At 52.3% G+C, this 18,425-nt stretch overlaps 1 protein-coding gene and 2 long non-coding RNA genes across 26 annotated transcripts in view; 1 reads left to right on the top strand and 2 right to left on the bottom strand.

Annotated features, from left to right (window-relative positions):
• The window catches only part of HDAC11 (histone deacetylase 11), a 37,887-nt gene extending 32,965 nt beyond the window's left edge, over window positions 1–4,922 (bottom strand). For 3 of the 17 annotated variants that reach the window (XR_011427161.1, XR_011427160.1, XM_014731387.3), the window contains exons 1-3: window positions 4,787–4,919; window positions 3,662–3,810; window positions 1,280–1,380 (exon numbers count right to left, since the gene is read on the bottom strand). Coding sequence is in view for 9 of the 17 variants with exons in the window: in XM_014731387.3 (XP_014586873.2) it covers window positions 1,280–1,380; window positions 3,662–3,810; window positions 4,787–4,788 (252 nt within the window). In the remaining 8 variants the exon portion in view is untranslated. Of the gene's footprint in view, window positions 1–1,279; window positions 1,381–3,315; window positions 3,432–3,661; window positions 3,811–4,172; window positions 4,433–4,672 lie in introns of those variants that run through there. The other 14 variants (XR_011427163.1, XM_070238418.1, XR_011427156.1 and 11 more) reach the window with 10 other exon arrangements.
• Window positions 4,923–5,132: 210 nt separating this feature from the next.
• Window positions 5,133–8,898, top strand: LOC102150156 (uncharacterized). 8 transcript variants are annotated; one of them, XR_011427165.1, is made up of 7 exons: window positions 5,133–5,683; window positions 5,803–5,913; window positions 6,034–6,077; window positions 6,436–6,496; window positions 6,817–6,895; window positions 7,359–7,465; window positions 8,021–8,844. It is a non-coding gene; the product is annotated as an uncharacterized lncRNA (long non-coding RNA). The 8 variants fall into 8 exon arrangements; XR_011427168.1 differs by having other exon boundaries at window positions 5,141–5,372; XR_011427170.1 differs by having other exon boundaries at window positions 5,170–5,683; window positions 7,359–7,469.
• Window positions 6,739–9,871, bottom strand: LOC138918184 (uncharacterized). The gene is made up of 3 exons (XR_011427172.1): window positions 9,772–9,871; window positions 8,524–8,704; window positions 6,739–7,149 (listed from the first exon to the last, which is right to left on the bottom strand). It is a non-coding gene; the product is annotated as an uncharacterized lncRNA (long non-coding RNA).
• Between the last annotated feature and the right edge of the window lie 8,554 nt (window positions 9,872–18,425).

Here is an 18,425-nt window from a genome sequence, read left to right as displayed (position 1 = left end):
CCGCCTGGGGTCCCCTCAACACCTGCAGGATATCTCGGTTAACCTTAGCAGGTGGGGCCTCCTGCTGGGCCCAGGCTTTTTCACCTGGCAACCTCTGGCAGCCACTATGGCTCTGAGTCTAAAGTGAGTCCAGTTGGGAAGCCTGGAGGTCAGGGGTTAGGGTCCCCAGACTGCTGGGGGCAGAGACCCTGTGGCTCCCCGAGCCCACCTGGGCAGGCTGGCAGCACCAGGTTCAGACGCGGCCCCCAGCCCAGCCTCCCCTCTGCCTCACCTGGGGACTCACTGAGTGCCTCCGCTCTCAGAGCCTCAGCCAGGACATGGTGATGTGGGCTCCTCTCGAAAGAGGTCACAAGTGGCCACAATAAGAAATCGGGAGTGTCACTTCATCATCTGGATTTCTGGCTTCTCTTTGTTTTTTTGTTTTTGTTTTTGTTTTTCCTGCTTTATTTCCCAAACCCCCCCAGTACATAGTTGTATATCTTAGTTGCAGGTCCTTCTAGTTGTGGGATGTGGGACGCCGCCTCAACGTGGCCTGACGAGCAGTGCCATGTCCACACCCAGGATCCGAACCCTGGGCCACCGCAGTGGAGCACGCGAACTTAACCACTCAGCCACAGAGCCGGCCCCTCTGGCTTCTCTTTGAAAGCCAGGCGCTCTGGCCCCGCAGGGCCCATGGTGGAGCTGAGGAGCAGCCACTCGCGGGAGAGGGCCAGGAGCTGCCCGGTCCCCCAGACACCGCCCCTGCCTGCCTGGCCCCTGCTGACGTCCCCTGCTGGGCCCTGGGAGCTCCAAACTAGGTTTTAGCTCCACAGTTTTGACAATTCTTTAGCAGTAGGAGTCCTTAGAATACAACCTTAAACCTCAGCCCAATATAAAAATAGACCAAAGTGGAACAGCTTTGGTGGGATGGGGACAAGTGGCTGGGGTCCCCGCACCCATGCTCCCAGCAGGGGTCTCTGAGACCTGTCCACAGAGAGCAGATTGAAGGTCACTTATGTAAAAGCCCAAAACCTTTATGAAGATTCAATCTCCACCAAGAGAACATCCCGCTTTCACATTCCCCAGGACAGAGAGCTCACTACCCCTGGAGCAGCCTAGCCATCCCTGGTACCTGCCCTTTTTATGACACCTCTCCTTCTCTTGGGGACCACGACTCACATGGTCCCTCTGGGCTAGGGACAGGAATGGAGCCCCTTGAGGCTGTGCTTGCCCAGGCTCAGCTGCCCCTCCTTTGGCCATTCCTCCCAGCCAGCAGCCCCCCAGGCCCGAGGCCCTGTACCTTCAGCTCGTTCAGATAGCGCCTTGTGTGCACCACCAGCAGGTCCTCGTCCGAGGCCTCCCGTGCCTCCACCAGCATGCTGTCTGACAGAAGATTCTCTTCTGAAACCACAAAGCGGGGACTCTGGTTCCTGTCGACCTCAGGGCAGGTCTGCCCCAGACCCCCACGCGCTGCAGACTCGGCCTGTGTCGGGACTGCCCCAGGAGAAGGTGGGCACTGCCGACCTGTGGGCATTGAGAACGGGCCGCCTCCCAGGCCAGTGTGGACAACAGCCAGATGCTCAGGCCAGGGACATGGGACACTGTGCACGCAGCCATCCTGGTGTTTCCCAAGCCACGAGGTAGCTCGGCTGTGACTGGACAACTTGCAGAGGCAGGTGACACGCAGGTCAACAATGTGCCTCTCAAGGTGAGAAAGGCTCTTCTTGATTCTCCCACCACCTTCTGATGATACATGGCCGCTCGGGGCACTGTGGCCTCCCTTTCCCACCTGGCTGACCCTTGCTGGGCTCCCATTTTAACCCAGAAAAAGCAGCAGTCAGTCTCATGTCTGCAGGCAACAGTGAGCAGCCGCCACCGAATTGCACTGTTTGCACTGCATTTATTTTTTCCATGACCTTCTATTTATGGCAAGTGAAACTGGCTTTTCCCATTTAGATGACATAATGTTTCATTTTGAAACAAGTTTATTTAAGTCTTTTAAAACAAAGGCTAAGTCAATAAAAAATATGAAGTAAATAATGGAACAGGTGGCACAAGGAGCTGGCAAGGTCCCAAGAGTGGTTTGCAAATGACTGACGTCTGGGAAACACGGCATTGTTTCATCACCCCTCACGTACACCAGACAGGAGTTGCTCCATTTTGCAAAAGAAGAAACTGAGGCCGAGAGCAGGCAGAGCTCTAGGGCAGAGTGAGAACAGGGCCAGGTGCTCCGGGTTCTGGGGAAATCTGAGCGGTGATGTCAGAACCTAAGGGGCCTGTTTTAACACCTCAGCCTCAGAACAAACCTCAGTAGACACCAGCCAGCTCCACACATTTCCTACACATAGCTCCACATACAGCGAGGACTCTCCTTCCTCCACCCCAGAACATTCCATGGCTCCCCACTGCCTTCAGGCAAAGGGCCAGCTCCTTTCTTGGTGGCACCTTCACCACGTGGCCCCTGCCTCCTTTCCACCCACACCTCAGAGGAGGGAGGGGACCCAGGAGGGCTGTCAGCTGAGAGATGAGGGAGACAAGGAGCCCTTGTTCCTGGAGCGCTACAGGAGCCTCAGGAGGGGCAATGGGGGGAGTGGCTCAGGCTGGGTCTGCTGGAAACAGAGCAGGAAGGAACACAGTCAGGAAGGGAGAGAACCATGAGGGAGGAGCGGGCGGCTCGACTCCCCCGCTAGGGTCTCGCCCCTGGGGCTCTTTCCTATGGCCTATCTTCCTTCAACACGCACGCTGGTCACAACTGCATACAGAGACCAGTACCAACTGCCATAAACAGAAGGTAGCCAAAAATCAAAACCAAATACAACAGAAACGGTGTCATTAATCTCTAATTTGACTCGATTTTCTGCAAGGTGCCGAGCCTGAGGCTTGTTGTTAAAAAGGGAGGTGGGCTTCGGTGACAAAGACGGCCAGCCCCAAAGTGAAACTTACTCCACGGTATAATCAGAAGGCCGTGTGATCTGAAGATATTCATCGCTTCATCTTATGCCGGGTAACACTTCAGGTAACATTTCCTACCTCCCTCACTTAAACAGTCCCTGATACAGAGAATGAGAAGAATCTTCTCGCACTAGCCTACTGTGACACCTGAATCTCCCACCTAAGCCGGACCGCTGGATTACAAACCACAGCGGAAACAGTGCGCTCCCCAGAGCATCATCGTGCTCAGTGGAATGAGCCATGAAGGGTAGGACCCTGGAGCTCTCAGTTTCAGATCCGATTCTGCCACTTAGCAGCTGTGTGACTTCGGGCAGGTTTCTTAGCCTTTCTGGGCCCCAATTTCCTCCACTTGTAACCAATGGACTTGGAGCAAAGGTTCTCTACCTCCTGGACTCTCTGGGCTTGTGGGGCACGAACACTGGATTCCTGCAAACTTCAGCTTCCCTGTGTCCATCATCAATCAGCTCCCTTTCTACTGGGCCTCCAGGGCAGAGACAGCACTTAGGCCCACAGCAACAGGAGTCAGTGAAGGTTTGAGACAGGGACACGTCATGATTAGAAGTCTACTGGAAAGATTCTTTTGACAGCAGGGGTGGAAGGCAGTCTGAGGGCTGAGACTGGAGGTGGGAGAGGCTGAAGCTCGTCTTAGGGAAAGACAGCAGGGAGGGCGTGGGAGGGGCAGATGGGTTGGAGGAAGGAGATGGAGCATCCCAGGTGGGGCCTTCCATACCTTTTAGGAAGCTGATCACTTTGCCCCATTTTCCCGCGTCAAAGGGGTGCAGTTTCTCCAGGCCCATGAAGGTTATGTTGTAGCGCGGTGAGTACACAATGGGCCAGCGTGTCTCCGGCACATGCTGGTACAGTTGGGTTGAGTGTGGCCTTCCACATGCATAGGGACAGACACACAGATGGGGCAGGCTCAGTGTGGAAAGCAGCTTCCCCTCCCCGCCAGCCAACTTTGATTCACCAAACAGCCCTGACCCAGTACCACTAGCTCCCTCAGCTGCAGAAAGAGGGCCACTCAGCAACAGCGTGAACGACAAAAGCAGCTCCTTACTGAGCACTGGCTCTTGCCCTGCACCCTCCACCCCAGCCCTCACAGCAGCCCCGGGAGGCAGGCACCAGCACATCCCACCGGGGGCCTGGAGAGGGGCCCAGGTGTGCCCAAGGTCACACAGCGGCTCTGTGGAGCAGCCAACGTGCACCCAGGTGTGTCTGGCTGCAAGGCCTCCGCGCCTCACCTCCACATTACGACAACTACACCCAACAGCTGTGTGGCCGTAGGCCTGTTTCCTCAACTGCAAGACGTGTGGCGGTTGCCAGGATTGAGATCACGCATCTAAACAGCAGAGCACAGAAAGTGCCCTACCCGTGAGAGCTGGGGGTGACAGTCCCAGAAAAAGCAGGTCGGGGCTCACGCAGGCTGTGGCCCAACCCCGAGCCAGGGATGGGGGTCACTTCGGGCCCCGCTGCGCAGCTGACACCCCCCCATCAAACCTCCGCAGCCGCCTCACAGGGACCAGAAACGGCTCCAGCTGCTGCCTATGCGGGGGCCTCAGCACAGCTGGTGGGGCCCGAGGTAGGGCAGACGGCAGCCCCGCGCATGTCGCCGGCCCCCGCCCGGGTCGGGTCTCCGCGGCTGGCGCCGGACCCCCGGCCGCAGAGAGGTGGCGCGGAGCTGGCCGGACGCGCGGGGCCGGACTGGGTGCACCCGGCCCGAGCGCCCCCTCTCCCGCCATACCTGGACATGCACCTGGCTGGCCCGCCCGGCCGCCCGCGCACTCGCGCTCCCGCCCACGAGGACCCCTGGGAACCCCGGGGGCTTGGCTCGGCGCCCCCACCCCGCCGCACTCACATCCCGGGGCCTGGCCCTCCCTGCGCTGGCCACCGCTCCGCGACCAAGCGGGGCGGGGCGCGGCCCCGCCCAGGACACGCCCCCGGCCGCGGCCGCCTCCGCTCGGGGCGGAGCTCCGGCGGGCTCGCTCCACCCCGCCCGCCCACGCGCCTGCGTCACAGAGGGATGGAGTCTTGCGCCGAGCTCGCCCGTCAGCAGGAAGCCACGCCCCCAACGCCCATCAAGCGCCAAGTCCCGCCTTCCGCAGGCAAATGCCCAGTGGCATCCTGCCTGGCTCGGGAGGCCACGCCCCTCGGGGAGGGCCGCGGGAGGGCCCGCCGCGGCGCGTCACAGAGGCTCCGAACGTGCGGCGTCGCCGCGCCGCCGCGCTGCTGCGCTCGCCCGGCGGGAGCCGGGACTCCTGGCTTCCCGGCACGCCCCGCGCGGGTCTCTGCGCGACCTTGGGCGGGCGTCCGCGCCCTGCGCCTGTGTTTCCGCGAGTGAAGTGGGGATGGGGGCGGCGGCTCTGGCCCTGCAGTCTGCGACCTAACGGCGCCCACGGCCACCCGCGCGCCCTCGAACCTTTGGCGGCTCTGACGCGAGACAGGCACACGAGTCATTTGGGCTCTCCGAGCCTCGGTCCCCTGCTCCGTGGAGCCGGGCTGGCGGCCAGTCCCCGGGGTACAGCCGGGCAGCTATGCGCGCGCTGCCCCGGCCCCAGCCCGTCCGCCCGCCCCGCGGGGACCAGGACAAACCCCGGCTGGCCCGGGAGGAGGCCCCAACAATGGAGCCCAGAGGACGGGACAATGGGCCTCTCTGCGGCCCAGCTGTGCCCCCAACCAGACAGAAGCAGCTGGCCCGGGGGCTGCCAGGAGCCGCGCGCTGGGGTCCCTGGTGGCTCCCGGCCCTGGTGACAGGGTGTGCACCGTGAAGGGCAGGGCGCGGGCTTTGCACGGCCCTGTGTGCCCTCTCTTGATTGTGTGAGGGCACGCTAACCCTCTGAGGGGACGCTGTCATCACCCCAGTTTTACCACTAGGTCACTGCGGTTCGGGTCGGCCACGTGGCTTTGGGCAAGCTGCTTCAGCCCTCTGGTCCTTCCTTTCTGCATCTGCCACCTACCTCCAAGTCGAGAGAACCAAAAGAGATGGTAATGCTGGTGATTATTTAAGGAGCACCCAGCGTGTGCGATTCCATTCTAAAAGCTTTATGCTCATTTGATGCTTATAACAGCCCCAGATGGTGAACTATGCTTGTCCCCATTTTACAGATGAAGAAACGGAGGCACCAAATGGTCAAATAACCTGCCCAAAGGTCAGAGATGTGGACAGATGTAGACTATAGCCAGAGAAGGTAGAAAGGAACAGTTAATGACAACAAGCGAGGACAAGTGTGCGGCGGCCCTGTGTGGTTGTGAGATCCCGACTTCCCTGCAGGGAGCTCGCGCTGTGGTTTGGGAACCCACGTGGATGAGCCTCTTGTTGGGAGAATGAGGGTCTCGGGCAGACTGGATCAGTGAGCTGAGGCCACAGAGAGTGGGACTGCTCTTGTGAGAAGGTTTCAAGTCACGTCCCGTGTGGCTAAGGAGGGAGGTGGTCTGCTGCCCGCTGGGTCACCTGTGGGAGAAATGGACTCTGCTATTCTGGCTGTGTTGGGGGCCTCTCTGTTACAGCATCCTAGGTGTCCCCTCGCTAAGGTGCTGCGCGGGACACAGCAGAGAACCAGCAGGCAAGGTCTGAAAGCCCTGGTCATGCTCATGGTGTAGTGGGAGAGACAACCTTAAACTGGGAGACAGTCACAGCTACAGAATGTGACTACTGCTGTGAAAGGCGCCAGCTGTGATGGTGGGAGAGAATGGTGGGGCCCCTGATTTAGGCGGTGGCCAGAAAGGCCCCTTGGAAGAGACAGCTGTCTTTCCCTTTTTAACCATCTATACGTTATTTTAAAATATCGTAATAAAACATTTCCCCCCTTTCATGCAATCTTGGAATATATTTTAGGTTAAAATGTATAAGAAACCCCCATGACATGACATTTGTTTTGAAAACTACAGACATACAAATGACAACATTAACTGCAGAAATGCAGCAAAGAGGAATACGAATTGGCACAGATCCAACATTTCAGTATTGGTAAGTAGTAATTGAAATCAACACATCTGGGGCCGGCCCAGTGGCGCAGTGGTTCAGTGCGTACGTTCCACTTCGCCGGCCTGGGGTTTACCCGTTCGGATCCCAGATGTGGACATGGTACCGCTAGTCAGGCCATGCTGTGGCAGGCGTCCCACATATAAAGTAGAGGAAGGTGGGCATGGATGTTAGCTCAGGGCCAGTCTTCCTCAGCAAAAGGAGAAGGATTGACAGTAGTTAGCTCAGGGCTAATCTTCCTAAAAAAAAAAAAAAAAATGACACATCGTATTACAGTATCAACACCATGCCCTCAAGTTCAAGTAAGCACCTCTACTTCCATCCCAGAACCCTGCCAACTTGGACATAACACAACAGTAACATGAGTTGGCATTCATTAAACCTTTAATGAGTGCCAAGCACTGCTCAATATGTAAAATGTGTTTTTTTGTTTGTTTTATTGATGAAGAGACGATTTTTAAACAAGCAGAGGAAACAGCAAGTGCCAAGGCCCAGAGATCAGAGGAGCAGGAAAAGGTGGTGGACACCGTGTGCCCATCAGGGCCTGGCAGGACAGTGGGTACACACTCAACTGTGCTTATTGAAAAGAGTTTAATGGAGGGCTATTACCCCAGGTATGGGGGTTGGGGGTGCAGCTCCTGGGCTGGCAACAGTGGAAACCCTTCACCCCAACCCTGAAGGGAGGAGGGGCGGGGTGGTTTCCTGGAACCAGCGGGAGCTGCAGCTGTGGGCCACCGGTCCTGAGAAGAGATGTGGCTGGAGAGAGACAGGCCACTGCCAACTGGGAGTGGGTGGGGAAAACACCCCAACTTTCTCTCTTCCCACCCTCCGAGGGAGGAGGGTGCCTCCCATTGGTGCCTCCCGTTGGCTGAACCCAACAACAGCCAAAGGTGAGGAAGCCCAGGTGCTGGTGTCCATGGAGGTCAGCTTCGGTGGGGTGACACAGAGTGGGTGAAAACTGTGGCGAGTGGATCTGGGGGGTGGGGGTGAGCAGAGAATAACCACTGTTGTTCCAGGTGACCCTGCGGTCTGTCCAGCCCTCTCTGAGCCAACTGTGTAACAGGAATGACTTGGGCTTGAGAACTGACCCTGTCCCAATCCTGCCTGCAGACGTCTCGTTGACCTGGAGCATTCACATGTCTGTTGCCGTGGAAACCTGACACTCGGGCTTGGCCACCTGCACCTGCCATCCATCCATCCCCCAAATCAAGGAGCTGGTCCAACCCGTGACCTGGTGATGCCCAAAGGACGAGAAATCACTGCATCTGTTAGAGCCCCTGGGACCATTTTTAGAGCCTCTGGCCTCAGCCTCAGCCAGACGAGGTTGGCAGGGCTTCTCAAGACCGGCAGGGCTGTTGGGACACCCGAGGCAGCATGAAATCGTCACTCCCATCTCCGGCCCCAGCAGCGATTCGCTCTGCCGCCGGGACTGGCCCTGAGCGAATTCTGTGGCCACGGGAACTCATCAGCCCACGGCCGCCTGGCCTCCCTCACGCGGGTTCTGCGTCAGCAGCACACACAGAGGGAGACAAACACCCCACAGCCACAGGCACACACCCACTGCCTCACACCCAGATACACACACAAATGCACAGGCAGGCACAGACACACACCCACAGTGCGTGCCACCATGCCTAGGCCACTTCTGGCCACCCCTGCGATTCTTCCAGTCTCGGTTTTGCTGACTGTCCCAGGACGAAGCGGGGACGGCCCACAAGACACTCCCGTGCATCCTGGAACCTCTCTGAACAGAGTGTCTTCATCACCGTTCCTCTTCCCCAGAAGGGAAAGTTCCTGGAAAACAAGGATTGAAGGAAGAGAGGGAGGAGGAGGAAAGGGAGGAGGGAGAGAGGCAGGCAGGCAGGGAGGGAGGCAGACACAGCCATGATAAACAGGCGACGCCATAGGATATAAATATGCTGGGGCAGACTTGATTCTGTTGGTTCTGATGTTTATTTATTGGGGGAGGGGGCTGTTTTTCAAAAAAAGAAGATGAAAACTATGAATACAAATGAGAGACAGAGCCTTGGAGGGGCCCTTGGAAGCGAGGGCCCTGGAGTGTAGCAGCACAGCTGCTCCTGTCACATGCGTGAAACACGGACGTGTAAGCTCACAAACTGTGGGAGCACGGGCGCAGGCGCCCCCGACTCCCAGACACACTCGCTCATGCACACACGCACCTGTGGCTCCAGGCCTCAGTTGCTGTCAGCGGCCTGTCTGGGCAGCAGCCTTCAGAGGCCACTGCAGCCCTCACGCAGAAGTCAGGCCCCAGCCCGGCCGCTTCCCCAACAACAGAGCATCCTCTGGGACCCAGCCGCGTAGGTGCTCTTTGCTGTTTCAGAGGAGCAGACCCCACTGCTGCCTCCTCGCCTGGGCCCCCAACCCCACACCTACCCACCTGATGTGAGCCGGCTTCACACAGATGCACAGGCAGGGGTGGGGGCGGGGGCTGGGGAGGAGGAGGCGGGAGCTGCTTCTGGGGAGAGGCTTGGCCCCCACTCTGAGCGCCAGCCTCTGGCCCTTAGAGCTGGCCCCGCCCCCTCAAGCCTCCCCCAGCCCTCCTACTGCCTTTTCCTGAGGATGGGAGACCCAGGGCCAGAGTGGCTGCTAAGTGGGTCCTTTGGGGAACAGCAGTATGTCACGCACACGCACACGCACACACACTGAGAACCACCACAGCTTTTTCTGGAATGCAGGAGATTTTCAAAGGTTTTCAATACAGTAAAGCATAAAGAAAATGAAAATGGCTTATAACGCTGCCGCACAGATAATCCCAGTGGCATTTTGAAAATAAAGTTAATGCACGCACACACTTAGGAAACTCAAACAGCTCCAAAAGATCAGAAAATGAAAAGGAAAACCTTCTTTCGTATCGCAGTCCCTTTCCTCGGAGATGATCGCTCTTGGCACTTCCTTCATGCATGCTTTGCTTCACTGGCGTTTTACTGATAAAAAGAGAATCACGCTCTGCCTGCTGTTTTGTACCTTACCAGCTTTTCACCTAAGACTCCTCTCTGCAGATCCTTCCACATCGGCGTGGCCTAGTCTCACTCCTCCTTCGTAATGGTGTGCTTTATTCCATCATGTGCATTTGTTTCCGGTTTCCTTGCTCCTGCACCGCCCCAACTGCTCCTTGGCGTACCTGGATGTACTGTCAGTAACTCCATAGGGTCAGTTAGAAACGGAAGCGCTGGGTCAAAGGGTTTGTGTCTTCTTTTTTTTGAGAAAGATTAGCTCTGGGCTAACTGCTGCCAATCCTCCTCTTTTTGCTGAGGAAGAATGGCCCTGAGCTAACATCCGTGCTTATCTTCCTCTACTTTATACGTGGGACGCCTGCCACAGCGTGGCGTGCCAAGCAGTGCATAGGTCCACACCGGGGATCCAAACTGCTGAACCCTGGGTCACCAAAGCGGGATGTGCGAACTTAACTGCTGTGCCACCAGGCCCCTGGTTTGTGCATTCTTAATTCTACTAGATTGCCAAAATGCTCTTCAAAAAGGTGAAATTAATTTATACTTTTATCAACAATAAATGAGTCTATCTCCCTACACATTAATTTTGCCAATCTGAAGGGTGAAAAATCATATCTCAGTGGGTTTTTTTAAGCTTTATTGAGATATAATTCACATGCTATACAATTCACCCATTTTAAATGTACAATTCATAGTTTTTAGTATATTTAGAGTCACGCAACCATCAGCATAATCAATTTTGGAACATTTTCATCACCCCGAAAAGAAACCCTATACTCATTAACAGTCACTGCCCCATATCCTCTCTCCCCCCAGCCTCTAGCAACCGTTAATCCACTTTCTGCATCTATAGATTTGCCTATTCCGGACATTTCGTAAAAACGAAATCACATAATATGTGATCTTTTGTGTCTGACTGCTTTCACTCATGTTTTCAGTATTCACACGTTGAGCGTACGTCAGCGCTTCATCCCTCTTTATGCGTGAATGACAGTCCATTGTGTGGATAGACCACATTTCGTGTGTCCATTCATCAGGTGCTGGACATGGGGTTGTTCACTTTTTGGCTCTGGTGAATAACGCTGCTGTGAACATGCGTGTGCACGTTTCTCTGTGTACGTGTGACTTCATTTCTCTTGGGTGTACACCTAGGACTCAGTGTTGTTTTAATAGGCATTTCTTTTCATTTTGAGTGAGGTTGAGCATCTTCATGAATTGCTGCTTCAAATCTGCTGCCTGATTTCCTGTTGGGTTCTTTGAATTGAGTTGAATTGTAGGACACCCAGCTGGTGTCCCAGAATTGCCTGGTGATGTGGGGAAAAAAACCCACACATTATAATAGGTGTCAGGATCATACTACTGATTTGAGCTCTTTGTTAATCAAGAAAACATAGCCCATTGTCTGGCACATGTGTTGTAAATATATTTTTCCAGTTTGTCATTTGTCTTTTTTTTTATTTGTCTTTTGACTTCTTTTATTTTGTGACATTCAGAAATCAATTATTTTGTTTTCAAAGTTGGTTTTTTTTTGAGGAAGATTAGCCCTGAGCTAACATCTGCTGCCAATCCTCCTCTTTTTGCTGAGGAAGCCTGGCCCTGAGCTAACATCTGTGCCCATCTTCCTCTACTTTATATGTGGGACGCCTACCACAGCATGGCTTTTCCCAAGCGGTGCCATGTCCACACCCGGGATCTGAACGGGCGAACCCCTGGCTGCCGAGAAGCGGAATGTGCACAAATAACCACTGCACCACTGGGCCAGCCCCTTGTTTTCAAAGTTATTAACTTTTTCTCTTTAGGCTTATAACCGGCTTAGTAACGTCTTGCCCACTATAGTATAAGTTTATCCACAACTACTTCAAGAATCTTCACGCGTTTTCCTCCATCTTCTTTTTGTAACATTTAAAACTGACCCATATGGGGTTTATTCTGGTGAGACGAGTGAAGATCCAGGGTTCCTTCCAAACGGTCAAGGAATCATCTCAGCATCTCTAATGGAAGAACCCTTCCTGTGGGCACCGATTTGAAATGCCCCTTCACCGTAAATCACGTGTTCCTCTGCCCTCGGACCTGCTCCAGGACTCGCCGCCTGTTGGTTCTCCATCCTGGCCGCACATCAGAATCATCTGGGACATTTAAGGAAACCCCAAACCCAGGTCCCACCCCGGTGGATCAGAATCTCTGGGGTGGAGGCCAAAGATCGCTTTGTTTTGTTCGTCTGTTTTCTAGAAGCACTTTAGGCAGCTCTAGTGTGAAGCCAGGGCCAAGAACACGCGCTCCACAGCACTCCGTTGACTGGTCTAGCTACTTCTTTTCTACCAAACTGTGTTTTAATAGAATTGGCCCTTGTCATTCCTCTTCTTTTTCAGAATTATCTTCACATATTTCCAGATGAACTTTATTATCGTTTCGTCAGTTCGGAAAAAAAGCCTGTTATTCCAGCTTAGGCCGCATTGATCTTATTTTCAGCCAACAAATCCTGATCGGGTGTCTACTCCGGGCCAGGCCCTGTTCTAGGCGGTGGGGATACAGGAGCGAACAGATTCATAAGAGTCCCTGCCTCCTGTTGGAAGGACAGACAATAAGATGTGAGTGGAGTCAAGGAAAGCTTCTCGGGGGAGGTGGCATGAGAGCTGAGCCTACACCATAACTCTGGTCCTACAAAGCAGATCTGGCAGTGGTCTACCCGTGCCCCTGTCCCCTCTCCTGTGCTGACAACACCCCAGCTTTGTTCAGGGCGGCAGTGTGGCTTGCCTAGGTGACACGGTTCTTTTCCCAGCCTCTACTGCCCTGCACACACTTCTAACCAAGGAGGCCGAAGCTGAAGCCTGCAGGACGCTAAGGAAAATGGCGCTCAAAGAGGGAGTTGCTGACCCAGCGCCAGCAGCTGCCCGCTCTAGTTGCATGGAAAAAATACACCCTGTGTTTAAGCACCAAGAAACCAGCTTTTTGTTCCTTCCGCCTGAAAAGCATGCCTAACTGATACAACCTACACCAGACACCTTGTGAAATAACCCATCCGTGTTCCTGACGTTTGCAAATTCAATAAACAAGGACTTCGGCGACATGGGAGGGTACGGGGTGCGTTCCAAAATTTAACACGATTTGGCCATCAGTGTCTCCATGTTTCTTTAAATTGTGGGTAAAAGATAACATAAAATTTACCATCTTAACCCTTTTGAAGTTTGCAGTTTAGTGATAAGAACATTCACAGTGTTGTGAAATAGATCTCTGGAAGTTTTCATCTTGCAAATCTGCAGCTCTGTCCCCGTCGAACACCTCCCCATCCTCCTCCCCACCCCCCGCCCTGGCAACCCCCATTCTACTTTCTGTTTCTGTGAGTTTGACTGCTCTCGTGAGCTCGTGTAAACTGAATCACACAGTATTTGTCCTTTTGTGACTGGCTTATTTCACTCAGCATAACGTCCTCAAGGTTCATCCATGTTGCAGCACAGGACAGGATTTCCTTCTTTTTTAGGCCGAATATTCCATTGTATGTATAGACCACATTTTCTTTATTCATTCCTCCACTGATGGACATTTGGCTTGCTTCTGCCTCTTGGCTATTGTGAATTCTGCTGCTGTGAACACGGGTGTGCAATATCTCTTTGAGACCCTCTTTCAATGCTTTTGGATCTATACCCAGACGTGAGATTGCTGGATCATACGGTAATTCTAGGTTTAATTTTTGGAGGACTTTCTATAGTGGCTGTGCGCATTTTACATCCCCAGCAATTGTGCACAGTGGTTCCAGTTTCTCACATCCTCACCATCACTTGTTATTTGCTGGGTTGTTTTGGTGGGTTTTTTTTTTTTATAGTGGCCATCCCAATGGGTGTGAGGTGATATTTCATTTGGTTTTTTTTTTTTTAAAGATTGGCACCTGAGCTAACATCTGTTGCCAATCTTCTTTTCTCCCCGCCCCCTTTTTCTCCCCAAAGCCCCCCAGTACACAGTTGTATGGTTTTTTTTAGTTGTGGGTCCTTCTAGTTGTGGCATGCAGGATGCCACCTCAGCATGGACTGATGAGTGGTGCCATGTCCGCGCCCAGGATCCGAACTGGTGAAACCCTGGGCCACTGAAGCAGAGGGTGCGAACTTAACCTCTCGGCCACGGGGCCGGCCCCTGTCATTTGGTTTTGATTTGCATTTCTCTAATGATTAATGATGCTGATGTTTTCATGTGCTTTTTGGCCGTTTGTGTACCTTCTTTGGAGAGATTTCAGTCAAGTCCTTTGCCCATTTTTTAATTGGGTTATTTTTCTTGCTGTTGTGGAGTTGGAGGAGTTCTTTATATATCCTGGATATGAGCTCCTTTTGAGATACATGATTTGAAACTATTTCTCCCATTCCATAGGTTGTCTTTTTACTCTGTTGATTGTGTCCTTTGATGCACAGAAAATTTTAAGTTTGATGTGGTCCAATTTATCTATTTTTGCATTTGTTACCTATGCTTCTGGTGTCATTTCCAAAAAAGCATTTCCAAATCCAATGTCATGAAGCTTTTCCCCTGTTTTGTTGTAGGCATTCTATAGTTTTGGGTCTCACATTTAGAGCTCACGTCCATGTGAGTGTGCGTTTCTGTTATTAAAATATGCTCTGCAAGGCCGAGAAGCGTGTGGCTGCAGGGGGCGTGTTGAGTTCTCACACTTGGCCGTGTTCGGGCCTAGACACAGTTCTCTTCAGATTATTGGATCGTGGGGCTGGGAAGCTTTGGGGGGAACTGTCCCTGTGCCAGAACCAGTGGCGATGCCCACCGGTCCTCGTTTTAGGGACATCCATTCAACAATTGCGAAATCTTCCCCACCCCCATCATCCCATCAGTGTCACCAGCATCCCATCCACACAGGTGTGCACAGCCCAGGCAGCAGCCGCTACCTTGACCTTCCCAAAGGCTGTTGGCAGGCTGTCCAGGAGTCATGCGCATTTTGCAGATGAAAAAAATGATGCTAAGAGTTATTCGCACCTAGCAAGTATGATTCTAAATGCAGAACTCTTTCCACTACACTGAAATTTCCTCTCTATGAATATTTTTTAAATGCTGATATACAATGAGCCATCCAGGGAGAAGTGAACTGAAAGAAATAATTTAAAAGAAATTTAAAATTATTATATATAATGGGGCTGCTTTCAGTTTTGTTTGTAATTGGGCACAAGCTGGAATGTGCCCAAATACCAAACAATAGCGAAATAGGTAAGCCAATGAGTAGAGTACTTTGCAGTTAAAAGAAATAAGTTCCATGACGCCTCTGGGGAGATTAGAAACGTGTGTCTTAACCAAGCAAAACTAAATGGAACCCAAGTTTATCAATGAACACTGACCACTGCCACAGAAAAACCATTCACCCCGTTTTTGGTCAACTGCTGGTGCGCACTCCCATCCGTCTTCTGCCTTCACACCTGGCCAATGGTCAGCCGTGGTGGAACACTGAAGGATGTGGAGGGAGGAGACCCAAGGGATTTCTCCCTCTCTCTGCTCCCTGTGACGTCGTTGGCCATGGGAGGGGCTTCTCCTCTTCTCCCCTGGATCTTCTGCGGTCCCAGCTCCTACCAGAAAGGCTCCCCTTCTGGGTCTAGCTCCCGCCAGGCAACCCCAGCTCCTGGGTAGCACTGAACACTGATGGTGCTCTCTGTCCAGAGGAGTGACGGTGGCTTCCTGCCGGGCTAATCAGCACTTACCTCCCTGTCACCCATTTGGCTTCCTAACGCCTCCGTCATCGAGTCACTAATTCCCTGCATTAAATTCTACCTGAGTGGTTTGTGTTTTCTCCCCTTTACCCAGGCTGATACCTTCACTAATAGATTAAAGTAAGTTTTTTTTTTTCTCAGATCACAAAAATGATATGCAGTCATTGTGCAAAATATAGAAAATCTGGAAACATACATAAATGGAATAAAAATCAGTCATGTGGCTGGCCCTGTGGCCGAGTGGTTAAGTTCACGTGCTCCACTTCAGCGGCCCAGGGTTTTGCCAGTTCAGATCCTGGGTGTGGGCATGGCACCACTCATCAGGCCACGCTGAGGTGGCATCCCACATAGCACAACTAGGACATGCAACTAGAATGTACAACTATGTACTGGGGGGCTCTGGGGAGAAGAAAAAAAAAAGAAGATTGGCAACAGATGTTAGTTCAGGTGCACGTCTTAAAAAAAAAATGAAAAACTAGTCATAATCCTAGCACCTAAATTCAACCACTGTTTTTGAACAGTGGTTGAGTTCTCCACTTTTTTGAACAGGTCAGATTATATCCTATATAATTTTATAATCTACTTTTTCAGCTAACAGCAAAGCACATGACTTCCCATGGTGGTTTCTGAATTCCTTGTAAACGCTGTTTTGAATCGCTATCCATAATATATCGTCAACTGGATGGACTATATTGTTGGACATTTAGGTGTTTTATGATTTTTTTGCTAGTATAGATGACACTGTAATTAAAATCTTTTTGTACTTAGGTTGTTCCCCCCTGAATTTCAGATTAGTTCTCTAGCTAAATTGAACCAAAATTGTGAACAACTTAAAGGTCCTTGGTATACACATTCAAATTCCATCCCATAAACACTGGCCCTATTTACACTCCCCAGAACCACGGGAGAGGACCTCTCTCACCACTACTTGATAGGATTCCTATGTTTTGGTTTATAAAGCTCTTTAGCTGACAGGAGAGCCACTCCTATGCATGATATAAAATGTCAACAATGCTGGTGGATCCAGGAAGAAGGGCTCATTTCCTGGGTGCAAGCACAGGAGTGTAGGAGAAAGCCATGTATCAGTTAGCCATTGCTGCATAACAAGTCACCCCAAAAACCTAAAGGCTTAAAACAACAAACATTCACTATTTCTTGTGAGTCCATTGGTCAGTTGGGTGCTTCTGCTAATCTAGGTCAAGCTTTGCTGATCTTGGCCAAAGTCAACTAGGATACCTTGACCGGGCTGACTCAACCTTCTGAGTTAGTCCACCACGAACTCGCTAAGTATATCTCTTACGTCATTCCAACCAGCTAGCCCAGGTATGTCCTCACGGCAGGGACAAGAGACAAGGCTACGAGGATCAAGGGCTGCTGCAAGCTCCTGCTTGCCAAAGCAAGTCACAGGGTAAAGCCGGTAGCCAGTGTCAGATGGTACTACCAAAGGATGTGAATATTGGGAAGCAAGAAAAATTGGGGCCCCTACTACAATCGATCTACCACAAGCGGCATCCTCAGCAGATGGAAATATGATTGCCATAGCAACCAGCAAGGACCACTCCTGAGGCCCAGACGGTACCAAGATGATGTCTCAGTGGAGGCTGCTGACCTGTCCCAACACAGGACTTGGCACTACGTTTACTCCACCTGGAACGTAAGTGTACACTGGGGATAGGAAGAGGGGAGTCCTTGAATTGCCCCCATGGAGAAATAGGATTGGGGAAGAAAAAGTAAGTTGGGGTATGAAAAATAAAGGGAGGTACAATTCTTGCACACCTGTGTTTATAGACTAGCATTTGAATCCACTACAAAGGAGAGAATAACTGGCCTTAGGAGGACTGGAGAAAGGTCAATAAAACACTAGAATGCTGTGAAAAATGTCCAGTGTCAGAGGGAAGGAATCCTCCCACTCCTTGGAATTGCCCGTTTTGGGGCCAGTGGGGTTCTTAAATATTAAAGCCAGCATAATGCCCTCATTTCGTAGCCAGGAAACAGAAACCCAGGGAGGTTCAAGGATTGTCTGGGGTCCCGCGGTGAGCTCATGCAGGAGGTGAGCACCTGCACCTGGGTTCTCTCTGCCATGCTGGGCTGCTGCTGGGGTTTGCTGCAAACACTCAAATTGCTTCTTAATTGGAATCTTCTGCTTAATTAGCTGCTTCCCGAGCAGCCTGTGCTCCCCGTTTGGAAATCTCAATCAACACCGTCTTCTCTAAATTGGCGTGACCTCGCTCTTCTCATCTCCTCCGCGCTGGGATTTGCTTCCTGGCTTGGCCCAGTAGGACAGCCAGGGAAGGGATGGGGAGAGTGCGCTGTCCTCACCAGCACCCCTCCTCCAGGGGCTCCCGAGCACTTCACACCCTCCCCACGAGGGTCAGGACTGGGGGACAGCAGACCGGGTTCAACCCCAGGTTTGCCTCCAGCTCCCCGTGTGATCTGGGGCAAATCTCTGCCCCTCTCCAGGCCTCAGTGACCACTGACAGCCTCCTACAAATTAGGGTTACCAGGTTTAGCAAATAAAAACACAGGATACTCACTTACAGTAAGCAACAAATAATTTTTAGTATAAGTGTGTCCACGCAATATGGGACATACTTATACTAAATTTTTGTTGTTGTTGTTTATCCGAAATTCAAATTTAACTGGGTATCTTGTATTTTGTCTGACAGCTCTACCCCAGCTGGAAAATTCTGTTCCATTCTGCTCATGGTGGGTAAGGCAAGCCTGAGTGTGTATCCCAGATCTGCCCCCTACTCCTGTGTGATCCTGGGCAAGCCTCTTCACCTCTCTGAGCCTCAGTTTCCTGAATTATAAAATGGACGTGTTAATCTCTGATTGGTTCTCTCTTGGGACGGCTGT

The sequence above is a fragment of the Equus caballus genome, chromosome 16, assembly GCF_041296265.1.
Source record: "Equus caballus isolate H_3958 breed thoroughbred chromosome 16, TB-T2T, whole genome shotgun sequence".
In the NCBI taxonomy this organism is placed as follows: Eukaryota; Metazoa; Chordata; class Mammalia; order Perissodactyla; family Equidae; genus Equus; species Equus caballus.
The sequence above is the reverse complement of the archived record's forward strand: the minus strand, read 5'-3'. Positions and strand labels throughout refer to the sequence as shown.